Raw genomic sequence first — 16,251 nt, forward strand, 5'->3', positions numbered from 1 at the left:
CACAGGCTGGCAGGGGGTGCAGCATCCCCAGCTCCCCACTTGCATCAGCAGAAGGATGGTCAACCCTGCCTATTTTATCAGCCCTAAACACTTTTTAGGTACTTCAAAGGTATTTAAAGCAAGCAAACAAACAAAAACAAACAGGCTGGAAAACATAAAAGCAGATTTCTTCTATTCCAGTCTTATTGATCCAAGGGTTCAAAGATTCCTGTGAAGAGATGAGCTCAAAACTGCATCGAGGATGCAAAGCCCCACAATCAAAGCCCCACGGAGCTGAGCAGTGCTCAGGAAGGAGTGGGGTTTTGTGCCCACTGCGGAACACAACCTGAAGCTGGGCTGCCTCACACAGGGACGAACATTCCCGGCACGGAGCCTCTGGAACACCAAACAAGCAGAGCAGCCTCGTGCCTACCACTTCTCAGCAGAAGATGAGCAGAGGGGGGAAGTCAGGCTCATTCTTTGACCCAAACTGCCAACGCTTTATTTGCAAAGAAGCCTTATTCCAGCCTTGGTTAGAGAAAAGCTGATGCCCATTGCATGTGTGGGGGAAAATTGAAATCGAAGATGTGCCCAACATCACAGCAATTGCTCGGAGTTGTAAGATCACCTCGTACTCCAAGATTGCAGCTTCCTACACTGGGTTTGCTCCCAGTCAGGCTCAGGGCCGAGTCCCTGCCTGCCCTCAGAGCTGAGCACAGCAGGGCAGTGGTGTCTGTGTTGTGCAAAGAGCGCAGAAACCGTGCCAGGAACCAGCTCTGGCAGCATCCCCATGCCAACGCCTCCTGGAACACCTGCAGCCCTCCCCACCCACTCCCAGCTGCCAGCAGAGGTTGCTTCGTGTCTCCTGACACTGCTGCTGCCAGCGGGTGACGGCTGAAGCTGATGAGCTGCTGAAAGCAGAAGAAAAGCAGCCCGGAGTCAGTTCCCACTCTGGAGAGGTACAGAGGGTGGCCAGGGCTGCTCTCTGCCTGCTGCCCAGCACCTCCATCCTGTGGCTGCTGGGTGATTCCTGGCTCTGTGCTCCCCTCCCAGCTGGCAGGATCCCCCCCGAGGATCAAGGCAGCATCCCCAGAGACCTGATTCACCCTGCCAGGAGCAGGCACTGCCTCCAGGCTGGGACCAGGAAGGGCTCAGCTGGGTGTTCCCAATCCACATTGGGAACAGGCAGCTCCTCACTGGGCAGATGCTGCAGCCTCAGCCCACAGCAACTCATCTGGGAAAGGGCAGCCAGGGAGGGGGCACCAGTGCTGTCTGTCTGCACCCCCCGACATCTCCCAGCGCTGCTTCTGGCCCTGCTTACCTTCACCCCTAAAAGCAACCCCACAGAGCCACAGAGAAGTCCTTCACTTCTGTCCACAGGCAAAGCCTACCAGCACTCAACTCTTAGCTTGCAGTGTGTGAAAGAGAACGAGGCTTATTCAGGGCCACATTTTTGGTTGTTTGGAGAAACAAACCCAGCCCCTGTTTATTTACTTCATGTTCCAGCTACTCTCCAACTTCCTTCAGTTTGTTGCTTTAAGCTCTCTGTGTTTGCGTTTCTCAACAAGGTCGCTGCTTTCACAAGACTTCTGCAGCACTGCCCCGCTTCCCTGGCCTCCAGCTTTGTCTTCTGACATCCAAATACTCTCAGAATATTAATTAAAATCATGAAGAGCTCAGCAAGGGAAGCCAGAACAGCAGAGGAAAACATCAGGCACTCCATCCACCCCCAGACCCCAGTGAAGGGCAATGCCCAAGACCTACAAGGAAAAATAACCTGTGAAGGACATCACAGTGAAAATATGGCTCAGCCTTTGCTCTGAAGCTTTACTGTACCTGCTTGGTGAAATTGATGTGTTTTATCACATGTCTGCCTTATCAGAGGATTTTAGCATCCTCAGGAATGCGCAGCCATTTTGTAACCTTAAGCAGGGAAAAGAATCTGAATGGGGAAAAAAAAATGGAAAGCTCTCCTCACCACGAGATTTGTCAACATCAAAAGGCACGGCTGGTTCAGAAGCCAACTTGAATCTCAACTCTCTCACCTGCTTCCTATTACAGAAACAGATGTTCCTCTGGCTGTAAATTGCTGCTATTAATAATATAAATAATTATACTCTTCTAATCATTTAATAGGTGCACAGGAGGGTACCAAGATTTCTGGCAGTCATTAAGTACATCTCCCCTCAAGGGCTCAGAGACACATTGTGGCCTCTCATCCTCTACTGAAGCTCAGAATAAGAGAGCTGAAGCTGGGATAAAAGCTAAGGAGAAATCAAGGAGCCAGGCTCCTCTCCACAGGCTGTGCACTCTGCACATCTCCCTGTGCCCTGACCAGCACCTTCCCCACCTGAGCTACAGCCAGCTGGGATCTCACACTCCCTTCCTGTGGCCCCAGCCCACCAACACAGAGCTGACTTTTACCTCCCCAGCAGATTTCCCAGGACCTGGAGAGGGGAAATCCTGCTCTCCAAGATCCTTCCCCCTCTGCACCGCAAATCCCAGTCGTTTGCTGGTGCTCCTCCCCAGAACTCTTCGTCCTTCTCTCGACAAACAGCCCCAGCCTTGGGAATGTGAGCAAGGGCACCCCGGATTAATGAGGTCACTGCAACCTCCAGAACTCTGACTGCAGCTGCTCAGCCCTTTCCCATCCTCCAGTGATCGCACACACACAGACCTGCACGGCTCTGCCTCTGTCAGATGACAGAAACATCACTGCTGGCTCCAGATGTTAACACAGCACATGTGGATCTCTGGAGGGCAGCGAGCAGCCCATGGGCCACATCCACACGTCCCTCTGACCCAGAAACAGCACCAACATTGAGGTTCATTTCCTCTTCCCCTTTCACAACAAAGTCACTTGCCAAAGGGAAGCCCCCGAGGAAATGCCAGGAATGAGTTTTGCAGGAGTTACAAAGGGGAGATGACGTGCAAAGGGAGACTGGGGAAGCTGTTGTGGCCCCCACAGCCTTTGAGGCAGCAGCTCAGCTCCACTGCAGCTCCAGTGGGGCACGACAGGACACGCTGGCTCCCTCACCACAATTCCATTTCCCAGGAAAAGCTCTGGCACTGACGTAGCAGGTTATGCCTGGGAGATCAAGATGAGAGCGCACACGCACAGCCAGCCTCTCCTTCCCCTCCCAGGGCACGGTGCCTCAGCCCCAGCACCATCCCCTCCACGTCGGTGCTACCAACAGGAAAGGGAGCACAGTGCCTGGGGAACGTGCCCGTGCCAACAAGGTCATATTTAATCAGTGGACACCTCCTGGGATGCAGTTTGTGGGAATTAATAAGTCTGTCCCAGCATGGGAGTGCCCATGCCAGGCACCCACCTGTGTCTGCAGTGGGGAGTTCTGGGACAGACAGACGGTCCCCGAGCTGGGGACACACTGTGGTGACCCATCAGTGCTCCCCTGCTCCCTGGCAGCAGAGGCAGAGTGACCCAGGGCCAGTAAAGCCCCACTCTGGCTGCCGTGACCAAGCCTTGCCACATCTTGTTTCCGTGTTCAGCACGGCTGAAGGTGTTCCAAGGGTGAAACGTCACCCAGTGCGTGCTGATGGTCCCAACCTGCCTCCAGCCCATGCCCTGGGCTTGTTCCTGGGTGCTAATAAGAATAAGAACAGTCAAAAATCCCTGCCAGTCACTCCTGAAAGCCTGTGATATCAGTCAAATCAGTGAAAAGGGCCCTGCAGAGCTTTAAAAGATACAAAAGCCGGTTTGCTGCATGGCACATGGAATTTTATTCCCAAAGCAGATTAATTCCATTAACTCATTCTGTGCCCTTTTTTGGGGATCCTTCCCTGCCTTTGCAGATCATGGAAAGCACAGAGCAAACACATCCCAGCCCCCTTTGAGGTGAAGGCACTCAACAGCCTTATCTTGCTCTGGCATTTTTATTTGCTGCCCACTTACAAACGCCTCTCCCTCCCCACAACACACAATTCCTGAGACCTCCCAATGCCCCCAGAATCCCAGAAACTCACCTTGTGCCTCATAGCCAGAGTAGGGGTGAGCTGCACCCACGTCCTCATCGCCGGGGCCCAAGCCAAGGGCTGCCCTGAGCTGGGCCATGTTCACCTGTGCTGTCAGCTCCCCATTCCTGTCCCCGATCTGCAGAGGAGGGAAAACCAACAGGGCAGTGGTTAAAGGCATGGGGTGCTCCAAGCAAGCAGCCCCCCAGCCAAGGGTTTTGCCAGTCCCACCCCAAAATCAAACACAGAGACAGCCAGAACAGAGCTTGGAGACACCTGAGAGACCACACAGCTCTCAGCACCAAAGGAGATAATTTGGGAGAGGGTCTGTGCTTGCTGTGCTGCACCTCAAAACTCGGTGCAAGGAACTGAGAGGGCTCAGCTCGCCCACTGCCACAGAACTGAGCCTGAACGTGCACGTCTGGGCTGTCCTGTAGCCACACATGGCTTGGCAGAGAGCCCTGCAACTCCCAGCCCCCTTCCTCAAGTATTTCCATAGTTACTGAGCACCAGACAGCCACACTGCCATCAGCCACGTGGGCAGTGTCACACCAGGGCTCCCAAAGCCCTTCTCTCCTGGCTCACAGCCATACAACTTCAAGTTGTTCCTAGTGATCTACCCACACAACGCTCCGAAAAAATCCTTTAAAAGTCCACATTTTACCCAATTCCCACCTCTCACTGGCCTGAGGCCAAGGAAGCTGATGTTACACGTTTGGGAAGAGATCTGTCCAACAGCTCCTGCTACGTAAAACGAGGAGTTGTAGGACACAACGCTGGGTCCTCCTCAAAGTTTAACCAAACCAGAGAAGGGCTGTGCTGCAACATCACCAGTGGACACAGAGAGGTCACCCAGAAACAGCCTCTGCTCTTCAGAGGAAGAGCAGCCTGCGTGACAGAGGAAGACCTTGGCTGTTCCCCTGGGCAGGCCTGATTTCTGTTAAATGCCTGGCAACAGCTCTTTTGTGCCCCCTGCCACAGACGGCAGCACGAGCCACGCTGGAACAAAACCATAAATCCCCACATTATTTATGACAAAGCCCCAAGCGCCAGTAAAGGGAGGCAGATCAAAGGGCTTATCACCAGGCATAAATCCCCCTGCCAATTACAGGAGATTTGCTGTTGACATCATCTCCAGAGAAATTACTATGTCCTGGTTAGGTCTCACAGTCCTTGATGCTCTATTAAGTGCTTCCCTGACTTCCACTCATTTCAGATCATCTCCAAAGCTCTATTAACAACCGAGGGCAGGACAACGACCCTGGGCAGGACCTGCCACGCACACCACAGCAGAGCCCTGCTTTCTGCCCTCAGCCTCCCAGGAGCTGCACTCTGAGATGACAGAAATACTCTGGAGCAGTGTCCTAGAGCTGGGTCAGCTTCCAGGATTTTAGGTATATCTCCTTTATTCCAGTGGAATTTTGTAGGTAACTTCTGATCACCCTGCAGCAGCTTCCAGTGTGGTCACCCCAGCAGGTTTCATTTGGATTCAAATGTCACCATTAGATCTTCGTTGGGAAGAAGGTGATGGGAAGTGAGTTATGAACATCAGCATGAAAAGGCTGAACGCCACAAGGTTTCTCCTGGGCAAAATCCTGGTGCTTGTCAAAGAGACAGTCTCTGCACTGCTCTGTTATTCATGACTGAGGAACTTCATCAGCCACCAGCCATGAGGAACCCACTCCTGACACAGCTGGAGCCACAGCCAGCACCCTGGAATGACAACACTGGGAACCCCCACCCTGCTGGGTCTCCCTTCCTCCCCCAAAGGCCCCAGGACCACCAGTGCTCATCCTCCCATAGCCCCTCAGCCAACGTCTTGCTCTGAGGACTCAGCCACAGCCTAAGTAGACGTGGGAAAGTTAATCTGTCCTAAAATGTACAGGGCCAAAGAACAGTATTTCTTCAGTGTGTCTGATCAGTATAATTAAATCTGTAATTAGGCTGCTGTGTCAGCCCTACTCAGAGATTTAGCCAACCTAATAGACAGGCAGGAGAACACCCAGCACACTTACACATGGTGATTTCAATTAGTGCTTCAAGAGGGCAATTTCTTCATCTGGGGAAGACTAAAGAGGCCACGGCCGATTTCCTCAACACACCGAAAAGAGCAAACAGTGCAATTCTGGCTTTCTGCACTTCTGAGCCACCTAAAAACAGCAGGAAAGCTGCAGAGAGCTGGGCAAGGCCAAGGTGAAACCCCAAAGGGGGTGGCAGTGGCACCGGGCTGGCTGCAGGCTGTGTGCATCCAGGGACAGCATCCATTGCATCAGGACACTGCAGGTCCAGCTCAGCTGGAATCTCCTTGTGCTCAGGAAAGCGGGATCTTACAGACTGGACACCAAGAGGTACCTGAGTGCCTTCACACCTGCTGAGTGCACAACACCTTGGCCAGCCAGTGGACAAGTCCCCAGGTCCTTTCTCGCCCAGGAACATTGGTCAAGAGCAAAGAACAGCTCACACATTTGCTGTAATTAAGGGGAAGGCTGGGAGCCTCCCACCAAAAGTGTGTTTTCCAGCCAAGCTCTGCAGTTCCTAAGGACACCACTGAAACAGCACACAGAGAAGGGCTTTCCAGAGCAGTGAGAGCAAGATAAATGCATTAACAGAACTCATTGGCATGAAATAGTCTTGCTCTCACCAGGGGTCACAGGTTCCCTCTGATTTGCACCAGCTTCTCTTACCTCTTGGGAGATTTCAAGATGTTTCCTTGCAAAGTGCAAAGCCTGCTCATGGCTCCCCAGGGAGATGTAGGCATTTCCAAGACTCCAGCAGGCTCTTCCTTCTCCCACCCTGCAGAACAGGAAACTGTCAAACCACAGAAATGCTGGGCAAAGCCCAGCAGGGCCTTCTGGAGAGCACTGCCAGCCAGGCTCCTTGCTCTGCTTCCACCTCCACAGAGGTTCTACACTGGAAAATGATGTGTGCTGGACATCTTAAACTCTTCTTACACTGAGCTCAGCAAGAGCTGGGGATAAACAACAGCCTGGAAGCAGGACTGTACCCAAAGGGACAAAATTTAAGCAGTAGAGCAAAGGCTCAGGATGGTTTGGCTTCACTGGTGAGCACCAGCCCAAGAGGAGAAGCTGGAGCTCCTGTCCAGCTTCCACCTCACACAACCAGGGCCCCTCTCCAGAGCTGCATAGAGGGAAAGCAACATCCAACAGCCCAGAGCTAAACCAGCAAGAAAATGGCACGGAGAGAACATTGCAGGCAGCAACAGCTCCAGCTGAGCCCCAGCACTGCATCACCAGGGTCAACACACAGCCTGGAACTGCATCCAGCAGAGGACAGGGACAGATCTCCACGAGGTCTCTGGGCACTGCTGCTGGTTTCCAGGAGGCAGGGAAAGCAGGTGGATGTGGAGCCTGCCCTGTGTAGCCCAGACCCCCAGCCTGGCTCCCGTGTCCCTGGAGCTTCAGCAGCTGTTTGCAGGAGCACGCAGAGCCTCCTGCTCCCCAGAGCCTGCTCAGCTCTGCAAACGAGCAGATGTGGGGGGAGAAGGGATAAAAAAAGCACCTGGGGGCGCGGGGGGAGGTTCAGCATGACTGCAACTCCCTTTTCAGAGGTTTGGGCGGGTTGATCAGCATTTCAACGTTTTTCTTGTCACCCTGTTCAATACCTTCTGCTCATAGGGTGTGTTCCCAGAAATGCAGGAGCCCACAGGCCTGCACCCCCACAGCATGATTCACCCTTGGGTGGGATTGTGCCTGCTCCGAGCAGAGACTGCCCGGGTGGTGGCACAGCTCTCCCATCCTGATGTCCCTGCTCCATCTAGTGGAGGACACCCAGCTTCCAAGGGAATTCAGCACATTCAGCTGAACGAGCTGCCTGCCAAGTCACTTCAGCTGCAAAAAAGGCTCAGGATCAGAACATCCAGGAAAAAAGAACCAACCTCTCAAAAAAAAGAAAAATTAAGTTGTTTTTTTTTAATTAAAAGGCCAAGCCTCCTAAATAATGAGTAGCAAGACCAAGAAACAAAATACATCATCTCCACGCCCTCTATGCAACATCATTTGTTTGCACGTGGAAGTTTCCAGCATTAACCCAGAGCAACAGGGCAAAGTGGCAAATCTTGTGTGCCTTAAACACAGAGCTTTTAAGGAAAAGACAACTTCTGTGAATGTAAGGGAGCTCTCAAGAGACCCTCCTGGGATAACACAGCAGCAGCCACTGGCAAAGCCCTGAGCATGATGCATTTTCTTGAAGTACCCCTCGTTAGAAATCTCACTCAGCCCACACAGATACAGCATTGAGGGCCCAGTCTCCAGGTTTGAAAGACATGAGAAAGGTGAATCATGTCATGTTTTTGACACATGACTGGACTAAGGATGGGCTGCCCAGAGATTTCAAGAACACACATCACTGGTGTTTAACCCCAGCAAGAGAGAACAGTAAGTCAGAGAGGGCTCAGTGCTCCGCACCCTCACCTGAGGCACTCCCTTACCTGTCTCCCAGCTCCTGTGCTATCACCAGGTGCCTTAGGTGGTACTCGATGGCTTTTTCATAGTCTTGAAGCAGTGTGCACGTGTTCCCCAGACTGTAGCAAGCCTGGGCTTCTACTGCTTGGTCTTTGAGCTGTCTGGAGAGCTGGAGCGTTTTCCTGCAGGGAACAGGTGGGAAAGAAGAGCCCTGGTCACTGTCAGGCCACAGGGAAGCCACCCCTCGGTGTGCCCTGTGTCGTGCTGACACCTCTAACACCCTGCATCACCCGCCACACCAGCCCTGCCACCTCAGGTCCCTTGTCACAGCCCCTGGAGCTGAGGGATTGGCTGTGACAGCTCGGGATTCCCAGGGAACAGCCCCTGGCACTTACTTGTAGTACTCGGCAGAGATGTCGAACCTGCCCAGGAAGATGTGGGCGTTGCCCAGGTTGCTGTAGGCTCTGCGCTCGGCTGCCTTGTCCCCAAACTCCTTGGCAATGGCCAGGCGCTGCAGCAGACACAGCTCAGTCAGCACAGGTGGCACCTTCCTGTCCCACAGCAGCTTCCCTGGGGATTCACCTGGAGGGCTGCAAAGCTCCCACCCGGCGAGGCTGTGCTGCACCTGCCTGTCAGGGCTGGGTGCAGCAGGAAACCTCTTCCTCCTCTGCAATTCAGCACCAGGAAAGGCCCTTGGAAACAGGGGAGTGATGTTGCTGGCCCCCCAGCATTTAAAAAGCAGAGGAGCAGTGAATGTCCAGGGTGCTGAGCACCTTCCACTGCAAGGGAACTGCTACGCACACTGCAACAGAAGCTAAATTGCATTTGAATCAGGGCAGAAACTTTGCCACCTCACCTCCCCGTAAACCTTTGCAGGAAGTTATTATGATCTACAAGCAGCATTTATTCTTGATCAACAGCTCTTTCAGCAGCCTAATTAAATTCATGGCTTGCATTTATTAAAATCTAGACTGAGACAAATTAAGAGCAAAAAAAAAAAAAACCCTTGCTAGACCCAGCTGCAATTTGCCCTTGGATATCTCCTTTGGTTTCCAAGCCAACAGCACCCTTCCCTCAAGCTGCTCATGAGGTGCTGATGGGGACTGGAGTAAGATTTGCTCAGTGTGAACTGGTACAACAGGGCACACCCTGGGGTTCACACAGGAGGGAAGAAAACAGCTGGAGAAAACATCTCCCTATGCCTGCTGGGCTGTGGTGAGGAGGAAAGCTGCTCCCAGGCCCAGGAAGGGAGCAGAGGTGTCTCCTACCTCCTTGTGGAAGGCTATGGCCTCACTGAAGTTGCCCAGTAAGTACTGCGTGTTGCCAAGGTTGCCGTAAGCACGGCCCTGAGCAGCTCTGTCCCCCAGCTCCTTCACCAGGGACAGGTTCCTCCTGAAAGAAACCAGGGCAGAACATCCATGAGCCACAGCCCTGCAGGGGACACGGCAAGGAAACTTGCATAGAAAGGAAAGAGAAGGCATTTCCCTCCCAAAGCACTTGGGGACAGGTGACAGGCTGGTGACAGCTCTGGGAGCTCGTGCCAAGCCAGGGGTGCAGGTCCTGCTGCTCTGTCCCCTCAGGCAATGGGTGGCTCCGTGCAGGAATCACACCTGTGCCCACACACTTGGTCTGACACATCCCACATTCAATCAGAAGTGCCACCTCACTGCAGAACCGGGGGCACAGGAAGATTTCCCTGCCCTGCTCCAGGGAGAGAGGCAAGATCCACAGCCCCATGCCATGGCTCTGCTCTGGGAGCCTCCTGGCATTTCTTGACCTTTTTTTCTCCTTTTACACAGAGAGTGGTGGAACACTCACTGCTGGCACAAGTTTACCCCCCTGGCTATGCTACATGCACCGTTCATTGGAAAAAGGGTGGTGAGCTATTTATAGGCACTACCACATCCTCAGATACGAGGAGAGGGATATAACATCTTATCACTCTCTTCACTTAAAAAGCCTATTTTAAAAACCGCTTTATAAAAGCAAAACTCTGAAGTACGAGGAGAAAAACATGAGCCCAAAATTCTGGTGACAACCTCCCATGTGGCACATCACAGTGATCTTTGAAATGATTTAGGAAAAGGAAGGATGCTACAAGCAAGATGAAGTGCAGATCCTTGAGAAGAACCAGGACTTCAAAGGGACTCTTCCCTTGGGTGACAGGGATGGAGACGCACAGGGATCCATCCTCACGGAGGCCAGCAGAGAGCAGCAGGGGCTACAGGAGCTGCGAGTTCAGCTTCCCAACACAGCCCAGGGAAGCAGCAGACTGTTGCACTTCGCTGCATGATCACAATTCAAACCACAGCGAGTTTTACAAAGCCAATGCCAGGATGAATTTTAGCTCAAATTTTATAAAAGACATTTTCTCACCTTCTTTGAGATTAATTTGCCAACATAGCTTGGCATCTCAGGGGAATACTCCTGATCTATTACAACCTGCAAATTCTCATTCAGTGGCCCTGTTCCCTGCAGCAGAAGAGGACGGCCAAGCCTGGATACTTACTCATAATATTCTGAAGCTTTCTGCAGCATGTCCTTGACCTCCTGAGGCAGGTAGCCCGGGTCCTGGGCCGTGTTCCAGGATAAATGCTTTCCCTTTGCATGGTAAACATTTCCTATGTTATAGAGTGCTCTGGCTTCACCTACCTAAAGGGAAGAAGAGCAGGAAACAGCAAGGTATTAACTTCACATCCCAGTGTGGTCCTTTCCATTGCTGGGCACAGATGGGCCGAACCACAAGCCCACATTTTCCTTTCCTATCTTCACCCTCACAGCAGCACGAGATGTGTGGTGGCAGCCAGAGAGGAGAGCTTCACCCTGCAGCCCCTTCCAAAGCCCACCTTCACCAGATCACATTTACTGACTTGCAGACAGATTCTTTTTAAAGCCAGGAAATATTTCCTGTTGGAACCATTACCTTGTCTCCCTGCTCCCGAGAAATGTCCAAGTGTCTCTGGCAGCAAACGACGGCTTCATCAAACTGCCCCAGTATTTTCAGTGTATTCCCAAGGTTGCCACTTGCCTTGGCTTCTCCAATTCGGTCCCCAATGGTTCTACAAGATGAAGGTGTTAAAGAGCTCAGAGACTTTTATTCACCAGCTGCTGGAGGCAGATTCAAGCTGCAGCTTTGCAGCACACACGTGTGGCTGGAGAGCTTCCCACAAGCTCCCACAATTCTGAAGGCAGATCCTTGTTCCCTATTTGCTGTCTCAGAACTGCTCTAATGACTGCAGGTCATTACAGGGAGTACCTGGGGACAGAAGTGGACCCTGTCCTGCTCTTGCTCCAAGCACCCTCCTCACATCCACATCCCTTTCTCCATCTCCCTGCTCTGAGGGCAGCTGACACATTCCCATCGTGTCCCAAGTTCTCCACAGGACAATCACCCCCAGGGCCAGTTTTGGATGTGGATTTCTGGAGCAGATCCACTCAGGCTGCTGGGCTCTGACCCCACAGAACCTGTCCTCACTCAAGGCTGTGTCTGATGAGGATGAAGCAGTGCTGACACACTCACCTGGCCAGGGTAAGGTCATGTTTGTGGTACAGCAGGGCCTTGGAATACTCCTTTAGGTAGAAATAGGCATTGCCCAGCTGGCTGTAGATGGCACTGAGAGTCTTCAGGTCCTCTGTCCCCACCTGCACTGCTGCTTCAAAGAAGGCTGCCCCAGCTTTGAAGTCCCCAGCCTTGCACAAGCGCTCTCCTTCCAGGGCCAGTTCCAGGCAGGATGCCTCCATTCTGCCAAAAACAAGGGAATTATTTCTAGAGGAGTTTGGCTGCAGTGCTCCCACTCTGCTCTGCAATGGCTACAGAGTTTGCTTCATTCATACCTTTACATTTTCCCCTGGGCTCAAAGCACAGGAGCATCCAGATTCCAGCTTCAAGTGGAAGGTGTCCCTGCCTGTGGCAGGGGTTTGGAAGGGGATGGTCTTTAAGGTCCTTTCAACCCAAACCATTCTAAGATTCTCTGATTTACAGACCATATCTTCAAGCAGCCCAAGGCAGCCCCTGGGTTCCCAGTAGGAATCTGGACAAGAAGCTCAGGGCTCCTGGCTCCAAGACATGGAATCATCACAGGAGTAACAGCTGTGCTGCAGAAGCCACATATCCCACATATCCAGGTATTTATACCTGAACCATTTTCCCTGGGGTAACAGAGAGGGAAGCCAAAATGTAACAGGTTTTTACTGGATACCAGAGAAAACCCTGGACAGTGCAGATTTTCTTGGTCAAGCAGCTCCCAGTGCTCGGTGTCTGCTTTTCATTAACTCTCCTGCTGTCACTTTTTCCACAGGCACTCGGCACACTGGCCTCCAGGCCAGCTTTCCCCCCGTGCACTTTCTGACACCTTTGGCACTGGCACACTCCACGCTGTCAGAGAGAGCACTGTGAGTAGTAACACTGCTTCAAGAGAGAGAAAACACCCCCCTCTGAGTGCCCCACCAAGTCCTCTCTAAGTCACAGCTGTCCCTGTTAGACCACGCAGATCCCAAGTTTTCCAAAGGGATTCCCAAGCTTTCATTGGAAATGTCTCACCTGCTGCACAGCCAGCCCCTTCCCAAGGGGGATGGATGCAGCATGTTCCCACTCCTCTATTCAGATGCTTCTCTTTGCTCTCCTTCTGCTCAATTTATTTTTAAAAGTCAAAACTATCTAGGTCAAAGGTGGACGTCTGCTGAGAAAAAAACACAGCTCCCTTGTCCAGAAGCAGAACAGCAAGGGTCTGTCAGAAGACAATAAAATGCCCACAGGTGGTTTCTAGTCTGTTCTCAGCACTTGGAGGAAGTTTGTGGTACCCAGCCCAAGAGAACAACTTGTCCAGCAGACTCCTCCTGGAGGAGTTTCCTACTGAGCCTTGGAAGATGCTTCCCAGGAGCCCAGGCCCAGCTCTGCAACCAGGGGCTCTGCAGAGCAAGGACAACCTGCCCTGCACACACCAGCTCCAGGACACAGCTCCTCCTGCTCCAGGCCCGTGCTCCCACATCTCCATCCCACACCAGCACTCGCCTCTCCTTCCCGAAGGGGCACAGGGAGATGCACGTAGGAAATTCCAACCCTGACACGCTTGCCCTACAAACAGGCAGAACACTGCTTCCTCAGCTGCCTCAGCTGAAACAAAGCCAGTTCCTCCAGGAGCAGTTCATAAACCCTCTGAAATCCAAGCCCATTTCCCTGGCAATCTCCCTGCTGAGTCGGCTCCGCGTGGCTCCAAACACCCAACGCTTGGCAGCCCCACAGCATCCTCCAAAGCAGGACAGCCAAAAGAACTGACCAAACTAAAGAAAAATAGCAGAAGACCTGGTTTTAAACTCTCCCCTCAAACACACCTGTGACCTCTTCTGCCTCCCTGTTCATTTGTCCCCAAAGCCACCAGGTAACAAGAGGGAGAAGGGGGTTGTGAAGCAGCTGCTGTGAGCTCCCAGCCCGAACTCCCACACAAACATTTGATTCCAAAGCAAAGCCCACATTTGAGTGGTTATTTTATTTATACAAGAAAGCTGCTTGTGGTGCCAGTGCTGCATTTGTCCCTGCCTCAGCTTCTGTTTGACAGCAGGAATAAAAATATTACGACTAAAAATATTTAACTTCTCTCTGCTGATCCTCTTGCTAGACCACATGAAAATTAATGAGTTTCTGCCTGGGGATCCCCCCAAAATTTCATCAGTCCCAAGGTACATCCAGAGTTTGTAGATCCTGCATCATCATCAGGCATTGACAAGGCTCTGCTGATACATCCCAAAGAGCTGAAAGGAGCTTTGGGACTGAAGGAAGACAAGGAACACCCTGTACTCAAATCAGCAGGATTAACTTCAGGCAGCTTAGTGGGGATGAATCTTGAGAGGACCTGAAATGCAGGAATGAGCCACTACCACTGGAGTTAATGATTCCAGTTAGAAGGTGGCAGAGACAGAAGCAAACTAACTGGAGCTCAAATTTCAGCCCAAACAAAACTCTTCCCAATATCCAGGTTCTCTTTGAGAAACTGAGTTCACCAGCTGTAAACAGTCCAAAAAACTGAGCTGGAGACTGATTTCCCAAATTCATGGCATAGCTCACATAGAACTTCTTGGGTTATTTTAAGAGCTTGAAGGTTCCCATTCCGACAGCAGCAAAACCCAGGTACACACTGCAAGGTGTGTACACACATATCTGCCATACCCCAGTTTTGTGCCCCAGAGCCCACTTTGTGACCCACTCACACTCTCTGGGTGCTTCCCTGGTGTTCCCATAGTAACTGTCCAGGCACAAGGCAGGGACATGACCTCCCAGTGCACACAGCCCTTAATTAAAATCTGTTTGTCCTTGAACAGGCTGCTCTGCAGAGTATCTGACTTATCTAATTAACATCACTGCTCAGACTGGGACCTGAGCAAACAAGGGGAAGGGACAGGAAGCTTTTTCCCCTGCATCCTGCTCTGCCAAGCCTTCGCTGCCTTGGACAACAAACAAGGACTGCAACTATTAATAGAAACAAAACCCACTTGTAAAACCCACCTGCCCTTCAGAGCTACTTTTGGGAAGCACCTTTGCATGCAGTTCAATCGCTTTAGGCTCAAAAGCACTCAGGAACACAATGCCAAGGGCAGAGGAATCAACTAAAGGCCAAGCAACAAACTCGAGCACACTAAAACTCCACTTCAAAAAGCTTCCAAAGCCCATAACTCAACTGCCCATAAAATACAACTAAAAGGACAAACCTGAACCACCCTGACAGACCAGTAAAGGGAAAAGTCCATGACAAGGTCCAAGCTCTCCCCTACCTCTTCTGCTGTCTGTGCATTTTCTGAACGTACACCCAGAGCTCCAAAGCCACTGGCAGAAGGAAGCAGTGGGGCTGAGGTCTACTTGGAACAATCTTGCAGGCAGGCCGGCCCCAGGTTTTTGCAGATGCTGATGGCATCTTCCGTCCCATACAGCACACGCTGCTCTCCAGTTTTCAGCTGGTCTCCAGTTTCCACTTCATCTGCACAGGCAGCACAACCATTAATTAAGGAGCATTGCTTTTGTTGCCAGAGGCCTACAGAGAGTAATGTCTTCTTTCCTCCAGGAAATTCAATATCCTCCATCCACTGTTGTTTCAGGAAGCAGAGAGGTGAGTCCACTGCTGAATTCCAGGAACAGGAGTGTCTTGGCTCACTCACATATTTTCAGTGTGCACAAGAAAATGAGCCCTAGAAGAGTCCGTGGGATGGTCAGAGGCAAGCAGCTCCCTCCCTTCTGGACTGCTCTTTTGCCCTGTGGTCCATCAGCTTTTCCTGTTGCTGCCTGTTTGCTCCAAGAGCAGAAGGGCTTCAAACCTGCCCTTGTCAGGTGGAGAGCTCAGGGTTCCTCCAAAAGGTCACCTTTGGGCAGAGCACTCCTTAACCTGCCAGGCTCCGAAGAGGCCACCCAGGAAGCTTTGCAAGTTCCAGAAATGATCCAAGCAGCTCTCAGACCTGGGAAAAGCAGAAGGCAGATCCCACAGAGCACATCCCTGCCCATTTAAATGGGCCCCAAACCAGCCCTGTCTGAGAGGCACATCCTGCTCCCTCCCAGCCCTCAGGTGTGAAGTTTCTGCTCTGCTGACACAAGGGAACACGCCTGAGCCTGTGTCACCTCAGCAAGCACCTGCTGCTCAGGCCTTAATGCCAGCAAAGAAGATTCCCATTGTCCTGAGTCAGCAGATTACTGGGACAGGCTGGAGGAGCTGGGCTGGGCCATCTGGTGCAGCTCAGAAGAGACTTGGCACAACACGAGCTGCTTTTCACAGCTGGGACACTGGGGCTGCTTAACACAACTCCCCCACCATGCTCAACCTTCTCTCCACCAACACATCCCAGATCTGACCATGGGACAGGGGAAAGGTCACTTCAAGCAGCCCCTGCTCACAAGCTT

At 52.1% G+C, this 16,251-nt stretch overlaps 1 protein-coding gene across 2 annotated transcripts in view; it reads right to left on the reverse strand.

Moving 5' to 3' along the window:
* GPSM1 (G protein signaling modulator 1) overlaps positions 1-16,251 on the reverse strand; it is a 66,871-nt gene that overhangs the window by 32,213 nt on the left and 18,407 nt on the right. The window contains exons 1-9 of one of the 2 annotated variants that reach the window (XM_042052645.1): positions 15,138-15,947; positions 11,893-12,114; positions 11,296-11,431; positions 10,882-11,024; positions 9,641-9,764; positions 8,768-8,883; positions 8,399-8,554; positions 6,636-6,744; positions 3,964-4,090 (exon numbers count right to left, since the gene is read on the reverse strand). In XM_042052645.1, the coding sequence (XP_041908579.1) occupies positions 3,964-4,090; positions 6,636-6,744; positions 8,399-8,554; positions 8,768-8,883; positions 9,641-9,764; positions 10,882-11,024; positions 11,296-11,431; positions 11,893-12,114; positions 15,138-15,289 (1,285 nt within the window). In that variant the 5' untranslated portion in view covers positions 15,290-15,947. Of the gene's footprint in view, positions 1-3,963; positions 4,091-6,635; positions 6,745-8,398; positions 8,555-8,767; positions 8,884-9,640; positions 9,765-10,881; positions 11,025-11,295; positions 11,432-11,892; positions 12,115-15,137; positions 15,948-16,251 lie in introns of those variants that run through there. The other variant, XM_042052646.1, reaches the window with a different exon arrangement.

The sequence above is a fragment of the Corvus kubaryi genome, unplaced genomic scaffold (assembly GCF_017639235.1).
Source record: "Corvus kubaryi isolate FWS band 111438036 unplaced genomic scaffold, C.kubaryi_AGA036_p1.0 78, whole genome shotgun sequence".
Classification (NCBI taxonomy): domain Eukaryota; kingdom Metazoa; phylum Chordata; class Aves; order Passeriformes; family Corvidae; genus Corvus; species Corvus kubaryi.